At 56.3% G+C, this 15221-nt stretch overlaps 1 protein-coding gene across 6 annotated transcripts in view; it reads right to left on the minus strand.

Annotated features, from left to right (window-relative positions):
- Positions 1–15221, minus strand: part of SEPTIN9 (septin 9) — a 213131-nt gene that overhangs the window by 92131 nt on the left and 105779 nt on the right. For 5 of the 6 annotated variants that reach the window (XM_008011593.3, XM_008011599.3, XM_008011597.3 and 2 more), the window contains one exon: positions 6680–7324. In XM_008011593.3, the coding sequence (XP_008009784.1) occupies positions 6680–7324 (645 nt within the window). Of the gene's footprint in view, positions 1–6679; positions 7325–12219; positions 12237–15221 lie in introns of those variants that run through there. The other variant, XM_073004989.1, reaches the window with a different exon arrangement.

Below are 15221 nucleotides of genomic sequence, written 5' to 3' on the forward strand. Positions count from 1 at the left end.
GGAGGCTGCGGGTGCAGACACAGCTCCTCTCTCTTCTGACAGCTGCTCTGGCTTCCTGGGACAAGTGCTGAGAGGAGGCCTCACCCAGTGCCATGTGTCTGGGGGCTGGGGCTCCATCCTGGGGCCAGGCTGGGTGGTCAGGGCCACAGAGCTGCAGGGGGCAGAGTGGAAACACCACCCCCAGTGCCTGCCTCCTGGCCCCACCCTTCCCCGCAGCTGCCTGCTCTATTTAAGGTATTCCACAGCTGCTCGGCACCCGCTGCATTCCCAGACCAGCCCTCCTTTCCTCTCACCACTGCAGGGTACTTGGCAGGCAGCTGAGCAGGCCACCAGGGGAAGGGTTCTCTTCCCAGGCCCTGTAGCCAGGCTCTGTTCTCTGGCCCCACCCCGTCCCACCATGAAGGAGACACACCTGGCCTGGCCGCTCCTCCCCCATTGATCCTCCTGTTCCCCCAGCACATGGGGGACTTCCTGCTCTAGACCTAGGTCTGAGAGGCTCCAGGGACAGCTCGGAGAAGGACGGTACTTGTTCTTAGAAGGGGAAAGAGAAAGAGACCCAATCCCAAAGTAAAAGGGGACCTGGGTGCCCTCTGGAAGCAGCTCAGGAAAATGGGAGGAGGTGGGAGCAGCGGGACCTTCTGAGTAAGGCAGCCCGGCAGGAACATCGGTGCCTTCTGGACACCCGGCTTTCGCCCCTCCAGAAGCAGAAGCACACAGCCCCACACAGAAAAACCCTGCAGGCTCAGGACCCCAGGCATGACACGATCCAAACTCACTGCTTCATCAGACACCAGTGAGTCCCTCGACGCTTACCAAGGCCCCCTGCCTCACACCTGGTACTGGACGAACCTGCAGACCCTGCCTCAGGGAGTCCACAGTCCAGGGACAGGCTCAGAGCCTATGTGGGGTGTCCTGTCAACATGGGGCCAGGAGCCGGGCTGTCTATGGGGCCCTTCCTCCCTAAATCACGGCAGTCACCCTCTCCCCAATTTCACAGTCCCTGATCCCCACCAGGAACTTCTGGGGCCTAGTAGGTGTTCCTCCCTTGCAGGCTGATGCCCACCCTCCCCACCTCTGACTCAGGCTCAGCGCTGACCCCACTTTCCCCAAAGCCACCTCTTCAGTGCTCTGCGTTGGGTGGTTCCAGGGAGCCCTGGGCTTCGATTAACTCTATACTCAATGCTGTACTGGCAGCCCTGCTGTCTGAGCTGAGATTGCTCCCTGTTCGACACCTGGAACACAGGGCCTGGTGCGGACCAAGTATGCGAAGAGCCACGTCCACCATCATCGGCTTCGGGGGCCTGACTCCCAGCTCCCTCAACGCTCCACCCACACGACAAAGATTTCCAGACCCTCTGGGTCACAGAAAAACTACTGAGACATGCTGCCATGTCTACCCCGCCCCAATTTTACACCCATGGTCACAGTGGCCCCAGCACCACCGTGGACTCCCTTCTTGGTTCTTAGGGTGGGTGGATACATGAGAGCTCAGCCCCCAGCCACCTCTGCAGATGCCTCTTTGACAAATCAAGAAATTGAGGCTGGGCGGGATGAAGTGATGGTTCAGAACCAGTTGGCTCATGGGGCAGAGCTGGGACATGCCCAGAACTGAGCAGGGCACCGGGCCTGGCCTCCCTCTTGCCCCCAGTGAGTATCCCAAGAAGGCAGAGAACCAGACCCACGGACGAGCACTGAGCACCTGCCTTATAAGGCAGCTCTGGAGAAACTTGGCTGGTGTGGCTGAGGAGCCAGGGGGGAGTAACTCTGGTGGGGGGGCTCTGAGCCAGCGGCCAGCCCTTGCAGTCTCAGTCCTGGGTGCTGCGGCCCAGCCCCGCCCCATCCAGAGGCACCCATGTGGGGGGCAGGGAAAGAGCAGGGATCCGGGAGAGGAGGCAAGGCCGTCCCCACCCAGAGCCTGAGAGGACCAGGGATGACCCCGAAGGACAAGCGTCCTGTGGGAGGACAGCAAGGAGGGTGCCAAGTTCAGGGGCAGGGCCAGAGCCTCAGAAACTGAGAATCCACTGCACCAGCATAAAGCTCAGACCTCACCAGGCCCTGGGGAGGAGGAGCAGGCAGGGAGGCCTCTGCCCTCTGCAGCTCCTCTCTTCCTCTCCCTCCCCTTCAACCATCTAGGTGCCTACACTCCCTCCTGAAATGCTGACCCCTTCCAGAACCCCCACACTGAAGCTGGCACCCACCCACTGAGCCCTCCAGCGCGACCTCCAGAGGAGACACCAGGTGCCCTGGGAGTAAAGTTGACCAGGAAAGTTTCTGCTTGGTCCCTAGGGTTGTCCCAAGGGGGTCACTACATCTCTGCAAGAATCACAAAAAAAGCCATCCCCCATCTCACCACCAGTGGCTCACTCCTTCAGCATAATTTCACGGCATACCTATTATGTCCAAGTCACTTACTTGGTATCTTATGGGATTTCTTTTTTTTTTTTTTTTTTTTTTTGAGACAGGGTCTCACACTATCTCTAAGCTGGAGTGCAGTGGCACAATCTCAGTTCACTGCAGCCTCAGCCTCCCGTGCTTAGGTGATCCACCTCTGCCTCCTGGGTAGCTGGGACTACAAGCGCATGCTACTGTGCCTGGCTAATTTTTTGTATTTTTTTTGTAAAGACGGGGTTTCTCTATGTTGCCCAGGCTGGTCCCAAACTCCTGGGCTCAAGCAATCTGCCTGCCTCGGCCTCCTAAAGTGCTGGGTTTACAGGCATGAACCACTGCACCCGGCCTCTTACAGGATTCTTTGTAAAAAACCAAGACAGACTGGGCACGGTGGCTCACACCTGTAATCCCAGCACTTTGGCAGTCCTGGGAAGCCGAGGCAGGTAGGTCACAAGGTCAGGAGTTTGAGACCAGCCTGGCCAATATGGTGAAACCCTGTCTCTACTAAAAATACAAAAGTTAGCCGGGAGTGGTAGCCCGCGCCAATAGTCCCAGCTACTCGGGAGGCTGAGGCAGAAAAATCGCTTGAACCTGGGAGGCGGAGCTTGCAGTAAGCCGAGATCACACCACTGCACTCCAGCCTGGGTGATAGAATGAGACTCCGTCTCAAAAAAAAAAAAAAAAGAGAAGCAGAGGTCAGGGTTCAGGAGGTCAGGGCAAAGGGGTTGTGAGGAAAGGTGTGGGAGACCAAGGGAAGACCAAAGCAGGAGAAGCTGGGAAGCAGAGAGGTGTGAGCTGAGCAGGAGAGTGAATCAACCATGGCGGGGCCTACAGTGAGTGAGCAGGGAAGGCTCAGGATGGGAAGAGATCTCAGCAGTGCTGTGCTTTGGGGAAGTCAGTCTGGGAGGAATTCAGCTGGGTCCCAGGAGACCCTGCCCTGTGCCTGCAGCTCTGGGGTGGAGACAAACCACAGCATAGACGCCCTCCCACAGGCAGAAGCCAAGGGGCTGGGCATCTGCTGAGAGGGCACGGAAACTCCCTCTCTGATCCCTTTCCCCATGGTGCCAGCTGGATCCCTGGTGCTCAGGGTTCAGAGGGGCCATGGAGATTGGTCAGCGCTGCGCATGTGGGGGCTCAGGGAGCTCCCAGCCCAGCCCACATGGAGGGGCAGAAGGGGATGGGCCTGCTGGACCTGCAGGAAAGATGGGCAGGAAGCCGAGTTGGAGAGAACTGGATGTGTGTCCAGAACGGTTGTGACAGAGAGGAAGAACGGAGAAGCAAGCAGGTGGTGCCTCAGAGGAAGAGCTAGTGGGGCTCAGGCCTGGGTCCCCCAAGAAGCCACTCTCATTGGATTTCAAGGGCACCCCTCCATCGGGAAGGCCTTGCCCTCATCTCTCCCTGCCTTTCCTCCACCCAGACTTGCTTAGGCCCTCAGGACCGTCAGCCTAGCCCACGGACTTCTCTACGCGGGCTGGACTCCCACCTGCACAGGTCCCCATCCGGGGGTGGCCGGGTCTGGGATGCTGATGGTTTTCTCCCATGCCCCGGCTCCAACATGTACATCCTATTCCATGTTGAAAGCCACCGTCCCCCCCGAGCACCAGGCTCCTGCCAGCTCTGAACGCTGCTGCCTCCACGTGGCCTGCCTTTCTCTCCCCTTCCTGGCCTGATGACATTGCACTTCCACTGCTGGGGAAGCTCCCTGGGCACTCCTTGTGTCCCAGCCATCCTGCTCACGGCTCGGTGAGCTCCGGAAAGCAGAGCCTGCAGGATGTGTCCCTGGGTCTGGCTCCCGGTGCAGTCTCTGGCACAATTTAGGGGCTGAGCTGTGTCTGCCCTTGTACATCCCCATGGACATCCCCTCACCCGTTCCCCAGAGCCAGGACCATGTCTCTGTGCATCCAGCACCAGCCGTCACCAAGATTTAGACGGCCCAGTGACAACCGCCTCCCCAGCCACATCCTGTTTGACTCAGCTGAGTGTGAACACATCAACCCAGGAGGTAGGTGTATCCGGCACGTCAAACAAAGGTCCTGCACCAACAGAAGGCTGGGGAGGAAACAGCCTCCTGCCACTCTGCAAACTGCCCATCCCTTTGGCCTGACACCATGCCACTGGCAGCCACTGTCACTGAGTCTGGGTGGCTGGGGCAGGGTGGCTCTGCAGAGTCAAGCTTAAGAGAGATGGGGGAGGGAACACGGATTCGCACACTGAGGGCTGGAAAGGACGTTCCAAGGCCTGCTAACCTCTGGCTACTCAGTGTGTTCTGACACCCCCTCTGTAGGAAATGCAGAGTCCCAGGCCTCAGACCTGCCGAGACCAATGTGTGTTCCACATGCCCGTGAAAGCATGAGGAGCACTGGTCTCCCCCCGACCCACACCCTCTCCAGGCCCCACGTCCTCCCAGACCCCAGGCCCACTGACCACTGGAGAACTCTCATTCAAAAAGAAAAACCAAAAAGGGGTTGGATGGCTCATGCCTATAATCCCAGCACTTTGGGAGGCCGAGGCAGGAGGCTCATTTGAACCCAGGAGTTTGAGACCAGCCTGGGCAACTTAGTGAGAACCTGTCTCTACAAAAAATTTTAAAATTTAGCCACATATGGTGGCGTGCAACCTGTGGTCCTAGGTACTTGGGAGGCTGAGGTTGGGGGATCACTTGAGCCCAGGAGGCAGAGGTTGCAGTGAGCAGTGATCACACCACTGCACTCCAGCCTGGTGGACAGAGAAAGACACTGTGTCAGAAAAGTCAAAGAAGATGGAAAGTAGGGACTTAGAGAGATGTGGAAGCAACACAAGGGTCACCGATGGAGGAACAGCTACACAACACAGGTGCATCACACAACAGAATATTATTCAGCCTTTAAAAGGAAGGAAATTCTGCCCCATACTACATGACGGATGAACCTTCAGGACGTCATGCTGAGTGAAATGAGCCAGACACAAAATGAGCCATTATTGTATTTTTCCACTCACACAAGGTTCCTAGAGTGGTCAAATAAGTTCATAATAAAGACAGAAAATAGAATGGTGGCTGCCAGCAGCTGGGGGAGGGGCCTGGTGAGCTTGTCTAACGGGGACAGAGCTCATTCAGGGAGGATGAAAAGGGTCCCGGAGACGGACAGTGGTGGCAACTGCAAAAACACTGTGAATGTGCTGAATGCCACGAAACGTACACTGCAAAGCGGCTAAAATTGCACATTGTATGTTGTGTATTTCACAATTAGAAATAAGAAGAAAAAGGTAAATCAAAAACCCAGACTGTACTGTTCGTCCAACCCTAAGAAGGCTTACTGAACATAGTATACCGAGTTCGGATCCTGTGCCCAGAATCGGACCCGGCTCTAGAGGGGCTTCTAACCCAGCTGGCACCTTAACATAGCCCCATGGAGCCACGATCCCTGCTGGGGCCAGGGGGCACGCTTCTGAGAAGAGAGCCAACTATGTCCCACAGCCTGGCAGTTCCGAACAGGCCCTGCATCCCACAGGACTGGCACCAATCCCCTGCCTGTAAGCTCCACGTCAGCACAGCTCTGGGCTTGAGCCCTCCCAGGACACTGCTGGAGCCCCATGGCCTCTCTCCTCTCACCAGAAGGGCACCCCCAAATAAAACTGTGTGCAGCTATCACAGAGTCCCCTGGTCCAGGAACCCCTTCCCAGTGCCCTGAGAGTTTTGTCCTGCAGACTAAGGTGCTCCTCACGTTCCCCTCCCTCTGCCACAACCATCCCTCCTGGGGGAGGAGGAGCAGGTCATGAGCTCCGATGCAAGCCTTGGGAGGCATACGTCCCTCCTCCCTTCCCCAAGCCCTCGGACTCTGCTGGGCACATCCAGGCAGCCTGCAATTCCTCAAGCAGGAGCCACCGGAATGTGACAGCCCTTCCAGGGGTCTCAACCCCACCCTGTCCCACACCCCTGCATGAGCCTGCCCTGGTTCCTGCGTGGCTCCTCATTCTTCAAGTCTCCCAGGCCCTCCAGGGACACACAGCAGACAGAGGTCCTACCAAGGCCCATGGTGACCAATAAAGGAGGCTCCTTGAAACCCAGAGAATCTTTCCAAACTCTCACTCAAGTCCCACTTGGAGCATCCTGGCATGTTCCCATCAGGCAGACAGAGCCACAGCCACCTCTCCTGAGCTTGCAGACTCCCACCCCCATGCATTCCATTCTTTCTGGGTCTCCAGGGTAGCATCCCCTACCCATATCCAGCTTCTTCCTTCAAGATTCTGTGGCAAAGCCAGCAACCAGGTCCCCATCACCACCGCATCCAAGACCCAGTGCTCTGCGACTCACCCTCCTGGCTCCGGGGTGCAGCCTCAGCCACAGGGGCCTGGGGCTTGGGCTCCAGCCTGCTCTGCAACTGAGACACGGGGGCGGGCTCTGAATTCTCCAGGGTCTGGGCTGGGCTGGGGGCGGCGAGCGCCTCAGCAGGCTTGGGCATCTGGATCTCCACCCTCTTGGGGGCTGCGTCGGTGGCAGGGGCAGTGGGCACCTCGGGGATCTTGGAGGCGGGGGGCTCCATCCTCCGGTGGGCTGACTCCTGGGGTTTGACGAGGGTGATCTCCGTCCTCCGAGGAGCCGGCTCTGGCGTCTTGTGGCCCAACACCTCAGCCCTCTTGAGCCCAAATCGGGATGGCCCGATGGCCCCGGCGTTCTCCACCTGCTTGGATGAGATGTCAATGGACAGCTCAGTGCGCCGGGACACCGGCTCAGCCGCCTTGGGGCCCGAGAGCTCCACCCTCCGCAGGGATGCCTTTGGGGAGCGCTGGCTTAGGGAGTCCACATGGCGGGCCGAGGGCTCTGAGTTCTTCACGCCCAGGTCCTGGAATTTCTGGGTGGAGCTGGCCACAGTGGCTCGGAGTAGGGGAGTCTGGACCCTCCGGGGTGGGGTGGAGTTGGGTGTCTCGACCTCCTCGACCTCAAAAGATCTTTTCAAGGCTGAAAAATAAAGAGAGGGAGTACAATTGGTGAGTGGACGGCTCGGGAACACTCCGGCATGTTTCCTGCTAAGGAGCAGCAGAGGAAGGCAGGCAATGCGGCGCTGAGGGCCCCGGGGCTCTTCCTGTCCTTCACGTCTCAGCAAGCAGAAGGGACAGCCTCATCCTAAGACACCCACAGCAAGCGAAAGGGACAGCCCCATCCTAGGAGACCTGTCATGAGTTCTGGGGCAGAGATGCAGGCTGGAGCAGGAAGACGCTGCCCATTGTGTCTGGCCATGGCCACGGTGCAAACCACACAGCCTCCCCCTCCAGCTACGTCTACACAGGAACATTCTAGTTCCAGAGAAGACTTTTATTTCCTTCTTTTTTTTTTTTTTTTTTTTTTTTGAGATGGAGTCTTGATCGGTTGCCCTGGCTGGAGTGCAATGGCACCTCCTGGGTTCAAGCAATTCTCTTACCTCAGCCTCCCCAGTAGCTGGGATTATAGGCACGGGCCACCATGCCTGGCTAATTTTTGTATTTTTAGTAGAGACGGGGTTTCCCCATGTTGGTCAGTCTGGTCTCAGCCTCCTGACCTCAAGTGATCCACCCACCTCAGCCTCCCAAAGTGCTGGGATTACAGGCATGAGCCACCACGCCCGGCCTTGATTTCCTTCTTGTTGCAGCTGTTTTTATCCCTCCTCACCTCCAGCCAAGGCACACACCCAGACACCAGCAGCAAACACCTCTACCACTAGCCACAGTGGGGGACACACCTCCAACAATAAGTGACCACAACTGTAACCAATCAGAACCACAGTGAGGAGAAAACCCCATCAAGGACACCAAGAGCGGACACTGGAGCTTTCAGTGCCGGCGAGGCGCCAGGCTTACCGCGCTCATCACATCTACAGCCGCTCAACCCTGGGACGTAAAGAATACCAATACCCCCAGTACAGATGGGGAAAGTGAGGCACGGGGTAGACCAAAGCCAGACTGTACATCAGGCTGATACCAGAGCCCAAGGTTCTAACCACTTGGTTGTCCGGCTCCCCCAGCTTAGTCCACAGGAACCAACTTTCTCAGTCATCAGCCTCTCCTGCATCTTCCCATCCAATACTTCAAACCCATGCAGTGATGCCAACCACCCAGCTCCCGCCCTGCAGCCATCCTGCCTCTTGGAGGCACCAGGGTCTGCTCCCTCGGAGGCAGTGGGGATGGTACCTGGGAAGTTGCCACCTCCACAGTCCCCACAACCGCACTCCAAATGAGAGCCAGCTGCTCCTGGTTATTAGGGCCAGAGCAGGGAGGGGCCCACACAGCAGGCACATTCACCAGCTCCTTCCCTAGGCCAGGCTCCCAGCACAGTTCCCCCAGCAAAGCCCCCCTGGAGACCCACAGTGCCTTCCCCAGGCGCTCCCTGCCTCACCAGGCCAGAGTCCGGGTCTCATGGGATCCCACCACTGCCTTCCCTGCCCACAGGAAAAGGGATGACAGCTGGTCCCCAGCCCCCAACAATAGCTCTCCAGGACCATTTCAGTGCCTTCCCCTCACCTGTCTCTCTTCCTCCAAATGCACTCTGGCACTGGGGAGGGGAAGAGGAAGCCCAACCCCCTAATCCTGGCTGCTTCAGCTGCCAGCTTCCTGGGCAAGGCACTCCTGTGGGCGCCCTCTCTAAGCCATGGGCACCTCTCCTTCTTGGTGGACACAGACAAAATCCTGGGGCACTAAGCGCAGCCTCCACCAGAAGCTGGGCAAGGAGCCTCGTGGACACCGGGGAACTCTCAGTTGTCCCAGGCCCTGTCTCAGCTCCACCACTGCCCTAGAGGATATGCGCCTGGCGTGGCCAGCGCTGTTCACTTCCCAAGAGAGTAGAAATCTGGATCTTTATATGATATCTCCTGATCCTTAAACACTGGCATAAAACAAAACAAGCCCTTTTTAAAACACCAAGCAGCCTGGCTGACATGGTGAAACCCCACTTTACTAAAAATAAAAAATTAACTGGGCACGGCGACGCTCACCTACAGTCCCAGCTGCTCGGGAGGCTGAGGCAGGAGAATCGCTTGAACCCAGGAGGCACAGGTTGCAAAGCTGAGATCATGTCACTGCACTCGGCCTGAGCGAGAGAGTGAGACTCTGTCTCCAAAAACTAAAACTAAAAATAAAATAAAACACCACAGGGCCAAACAAAATCAAATCCACAGGCTGTATTCGCTTGTGGGTCCAGCCATGACCTCTGACTGATCGCGTGGCTGCAGGGCAGCAGGATCCTGAGCCCCAGGATCAGGGGTGTGCCAGGTATGGGCTCCCACCACGGTGCCACTCCGCCCCTCTGCCACTGCATGCAAACTGCTGGCTCTGTTCGGATTCTGCAGAAGCCCCAGGGCTCCAAGGAAAGGTTGAATGTTCACTTCTACCAGCCAGAAAGCCCAGAGTTCAATGCCCAGAACTGAATGTCATAAGATGGGCTTACCTAGCTCATTACATCTACACCCGCTTAAACCTGGGCTGTAAAGAATATTATTACTCCCCATACAGATGGGGAAAGTGAGGCACAGGGTAGACACAGAGCCAGACTGTACATTGGGCTGATGCCAGAAAGTGCAAAGCTTAATGCCTGGGTCCTCGTGTGGTTCCCAGGGCCTCCCACAGTCCTCTGATCTGCCCCCTGCCTCCTAAGCACTGTCCAAACTGTCCCCACATGGTGTGCCGCTTTCTTATGGGCGTTATAGAGCAGAGGCCGGCTTCCAGGTGTCCTCAGCATCCTTCCGTGTGGCCAAGTTGGAGAACAGAAACTAGATAAGAGAAGGCCTTGTCCCAGGTCCAACCCAAGAAAACAAACGACCTTCCCTGGGAGATCCGTTGAACCCCCTCCTTGGGGAGTCCCCTTGGAGACACCCCCCAATGGCCGACTCATGATTCAGGACCCTGCACCAAAGCAGAGCCCTCCCTGGTGTGAGCTTACAATTGAGTCTACAGTGCGGATGCAGTGATTTATTCCAGTCAGACCGGCACGCACAAGCGGATCATTCTAGAACCAGAGCTGGCCCCTCCTCCAGGGCACTCCTCCTTCCTCCAGTTGTCTGCGTGGCTGGCGCCTCACCACCTTGGCCATCTGCACAAAATGTACATGTGTGCCAGTCCCCAGCCGTCCTCTCATCTCTTTCAATGCTTGGTGTCTTTTCATGGATGGGTCCCTCCGTCCCCACTGGTTGGCCTCTGTGCTTACTATCCAGCTCTATGATCTATCTGGGTGTTCCGTCTAGCACCACCCCCATGCCCACTAGCTCTAAGTAAGCTCTGAGAGAGCAGGGGCTGTTCCCCCCGCAGGGACCACCCCACCATCAGGGCGGCGCTGCTCAAAGGTGGGTTTGTTCTAGATAACAGCCAGGAGATCTCGCAGCCTCCAGAACTGCAAGAGAATACAACTGTGTGCTAGGAGAACAGTGAGAACAGAAGATGTCCCATTCTGGAGGTGTCCATCTTCCCCAAGGAAACCATGTCCCGGCTGGAATGTCAAGAAGGTGACACCTAAACGAAGAGGTGCCCACCCTGGCTCAGGCCATGCCCCCAAACGAGCATGCCACCGCCTCCTCTTCCTCTTCTTGTGAATCTTCCTCAAAGCCAAGCCCACTCCAGCCCCCTTCCCAGGGGGGCTGGCCTCCCACACAGTTCACACCACCCCCTCCCCACATCATCCTGGCCATGTCATGACTGTTGAGATTGGCTGCAGGGGGTGTGTTTGGGCTCTCTGGGAACAGAGTTGAATGTCCTCTACTCCATGACACCATGCCTTCACGAGGCCTCAGGTGCTTCTAGAAAACCTACTAGGCCAAGGCGTGGCGGTTCACGCCCGTAACCCCAACACTTTGGGAGGCCAAGGTGGGCAGACTGCTTGAGCCCAGGAGTTCAAGACCAACCTGGGCAACATGGCAAAACCCCGACTCCACTAAACAATACAAAAATGAGCCAGGGGTGGTGGCATACACCTGTAATCCCAGCTACTCGAGAGGCTGAGGTGAGAAGATCACTTGAGGCCAGGAGGTCAAGGCTGCAGTGAACCATGATCACACCACTGCACTCCAGCCTGGATGACAGAGTGAGACCCTGTCTCAGAAAAAAAAAAAAAGACAACCAAAACCTACTAAAGGCCGGGCATGGTGGATCACGCCTGTAATCCCAGCAGTTTGGGAGGCCAAGACAGACGGATCACCTGAGGTCAGGAGTTCGAGACCAGCCTGGCCAACATGGTAAAACCCTGTCTCTACTAAAAATACAAAAAATTAGCCAGCCATGGGGGTGGGTGCCTGTAATCCCAGCTCCTTGGAAGGCTGAGGCAGGAGAATCACTTAAACTCGGGAGGCAGAGGTTGCAGTGAGTCCAGATCGCGCCACAGTACTCCAGCCTGGGCGACAAAGCAAGACTTCATCTCAAAAAAAAAAAAAAAGTCTGGATCACAGGATACGCACAAGCCCTGAGGGAGCTCCCAAGGAGGAGGGACACACTAGACCTTCACCCCCATTTCAGCCTGCGAAGATTCACTTTCGTCTGAGGTTCTGTAAAGGGTTGACTAGTGACCCCCAAAAAGACATGTCCAAGACCTAACCCCAAGAACCCACGAACGTGACCTTATTTGGAAAAAAGGTCTTTGCAGATGTGACTAGGGATCCCGGGATGAGACTATCCTGGATTTTGGATGGGCTCTACATCCAGTGCTCGGTGTCCTTATAGGAGACAGGCAGAGGGGGACTCGGGACACAGAGAGACACGGTGGGGAGGGCTACGTGATGACAGAGCAGAGACTGCAGAGATGCTGTCGGAGCCAAGGAGTGCCTGGGCCAACAGAAGCTGGAGGAGGCAAGGAGGGGTCCTCCCCTCGAGCTGTCGGAGGGAGTGTGGTCCTGCCAATACCTTGATTTCAAACTTCTGGCCTCCAGAACCACGAACGAATCAATCTTTGTTGTTGGGCCACTTGGTTTCCAGCAATATGTTCCAGCAGCGCCAGGACACTCACAACGAGACCCTTGGGAAGATGAAACCCCTGGGCTGCACAGTGGCCCAGGGTCAGTCTCACTGGTGTGGTCACCCACTCTCCAGCCCAGCCCCAATTCCACCACAAACACACTCAACAAACGGCCCACTGTGGGCCAACGGACACGTGGCCACCCCAGAGCCGCCGTATCAGGAGCCCAGAGGAGTAAGAGCTGCCTCCTTCCCCCTTCTTGGAGTTGCACAAAAACCCCAGATGGTTGGAGAAGTCATCGGAGGAATCACATCACTCTAGATTCTTGTTTCATTGCTGGGATATGTGGCGATGAAACAAGACCATCCCTGCCAGGGATGCCTCATGGGCAAATGCCTCCCCACGGAGGACGCTGTGAGTTGTACCCAGCTGGGAAATATTAGGAGATGCCTGTCACCAGGCTGGCAGAACAGGCTCCCCCAGAATCTCCTCCCCCATCAGAGTCCTAAAACTATGCCCTGGGTCCTGCACTCACACACAGTCGCCCCTCTCTTCCCAACGTGCAGACCTCCTGGGAAGCCCCTTGCCACCACCCTCACGGGGAAACCGGCATAACCCACCCTGGGGCAGGTCCTTGTCAGTTTACTTGTCTCCATCTTCCCTATGGAGGGAGAGGCAGTCAAGGGGTATCCCCATTAACCCACAGAAGCAAGAATGTTCGTGAGCTTGTCATTTTGCAGATTTTAGACCCCTATGTGACTGCACAGATCCGCAGGCCCGACTGGGCACATTCAAAGGACCCACGTGGTAGGCAGGCGCACCGGACGGCTTCCTTCTCTGTCCGCAAGGAGTTAATGCAACTGAAGGACACAGAAGAGGCTCCCTGCTGAGCATCACAACTGTGGACCGTGCACAGTGTCAGAAAGATGCGGGGCCAGGTCATGTTGGAGGGTCCCCATGCTGCCACTGGAAGGTAAAACAGTGTCACCCCCACCACAGGGCAGGAGGTTCCCACCTTTGCCAGCTGTCTCCTTCATCTGTGAATTCAAGTCCCCTAAAGGCAGACTCCAACCTCGCAGGCTCCCAAAAGCCTCCCTTGGTCCCTTCTCCACTCCCCACTGATCTCAACTTGCTCCAAAAGCTTGAAGACCGTTCGTGTGCTTGGGCCCGATTCTGGGAATTTATCCCAAGGAAATAATCAGAAGTACAGAAAGATTTATGTACAAGGACACTTGCATCAGCATTAAACTCACAAACCCTGGAAACAATCCGGGTTTCCGCAGATTTTCTAAACCCATATGTCAAAGGCCTGCACCGTCATCAAAATCACATTTTTAAAGATGAGAAATGCTGAGAATATTAAGTAAAAATAGCAGGATACAAGATGTATACGAAGATCCTAATTCCATTTCATACACACATGTGCAGTTTGCACGCACACACACACTCGCACCCGCGCAGAAAATAACAATCTCTGGACGGAATGAATGGTGGTGGGTGTTGTTCATTACAATTTCCTGCCTTCTGAGATGCTTCTACTACGTGGGGATCACTTAGCATTTTCAGGGAATAAAACCATCAATATTGTTCTTAAAAAACACACCTTGGTACTGGCTGGGCACAGTGGCTCACAGCTGTAATCCCAGCACTTTGGGAACCTAAGGCAGGAGGATCGCTTGAGCCAGGAGTTCAAGACCAGCCCGGACAACATGGCAAGACTCCATCTTGGAAAAACAAAATTTAAAAAAAAACACACACACACACAGACTTTGGTGCCAACAAGCTGGAGGGTGTGGATAACTGCACGCTGGCCCATCCCGATCCCCACCTCTGGAAACACATCTCCCAGCCCATGAAGGGCACAGGGCTTCTCCTATCCTCAAGCACCTATGGTCTCAGCTGTGACACAAAAAGAGGCCACAGTGGGCCATCCTCCAGATGCAAACTTTCCCCTCCAGGCCCATGCGGGGGTCGAAGCAGGAGCAGCCTGGATCTGGGCCTGTTTAGAGAGGAATGTGCCGCACAAGGGACCATTGTTAAGGCCCGTGCTCTGACCGCAGGCTGCCCGGCAAACCGCTCCCAGCTCCCGAAACCAGATCAAGCACTTCCTGGTGCACATATCAGGCCTCAGTCTGGGGAGGGGATACCAAGCGAGCCACAGGGCCCTGCTCCAGCCTGGGACAAATGTCATGCAAAGAAATGCTAGAGCCCAAGGTCAGAACAAACTCATGTGCAGCTCAGCTCTCGTAGGAGGGAGCAACGTGGCCTCTGCCCAGGGCAGGGTAGAATTCTGAGCTCAGGTTCCAGGAACGTTAGCCCTGGTCAAACTGGGTCTCCTCTGAGCAGCAGCAGGTTCCGTCCCTGAAGAAACACTGGCTACCTGGGAAGCAGGGTCAGGGCTGAGGGAACGCAGATAGTGCCAGGGAGCAGGGAGGCACCGCCCTGTACGCTACCCTGAGCCTGCAGGAAAAAGACACAGGAAAACCTCCCCTGGCAGGTAACGCCCCATAACGCTTAAGATCTACAGAGCGAGTCCAGCAGCATGTACGCCGTGGGCTTGCTCCTTGTCTTCACTCTCCTGTGATGCTGGACCTTGGCACAGGTCCCTGATGTGTGCAGGCTGGAGTGGGTAGTCGGGCAGGGCCTTGGCGCTGGCAGAGCGGGGTCCAGTTGCGAAGGCTCCTTTGCCTCCTATTTATCCAGGACTTGAGGGATGAGGGCCAAAGGCCTGGTGTGCCTTCGAGGAGTTTAAGGACCACTCCAGGGCTGGAGACAGGATGTATAGACCTGCACAGGGACTGTGCTCTTTATTTCAGGGCTCAGAGCAGGAGACCCAAACAGGAGAGTGACATAACCACAGTCTATCCTGAGCCTCAGGGTCCTCAGTGTCACCTCCTGTAGGAGGTGACAGGGTAATAAGGTGCCCCTGAGGCCGGGCGCGGTGGCTCTT

Source organism: Chlorocebus sabaeus, chromosome 16 (genome assembly GCF_047675955.1).
Source record: "Chlorocebus sabaeus isolate Y175 chromosome 16, mChlSab1.0.hap1, whole genome shotgun sequence".
NCBI lineage: Eukaryota > Metazoa > Chordata > Mammalia > Primates > Cercopithecidae > Chlorocebus > Chlorocebus sabaeus.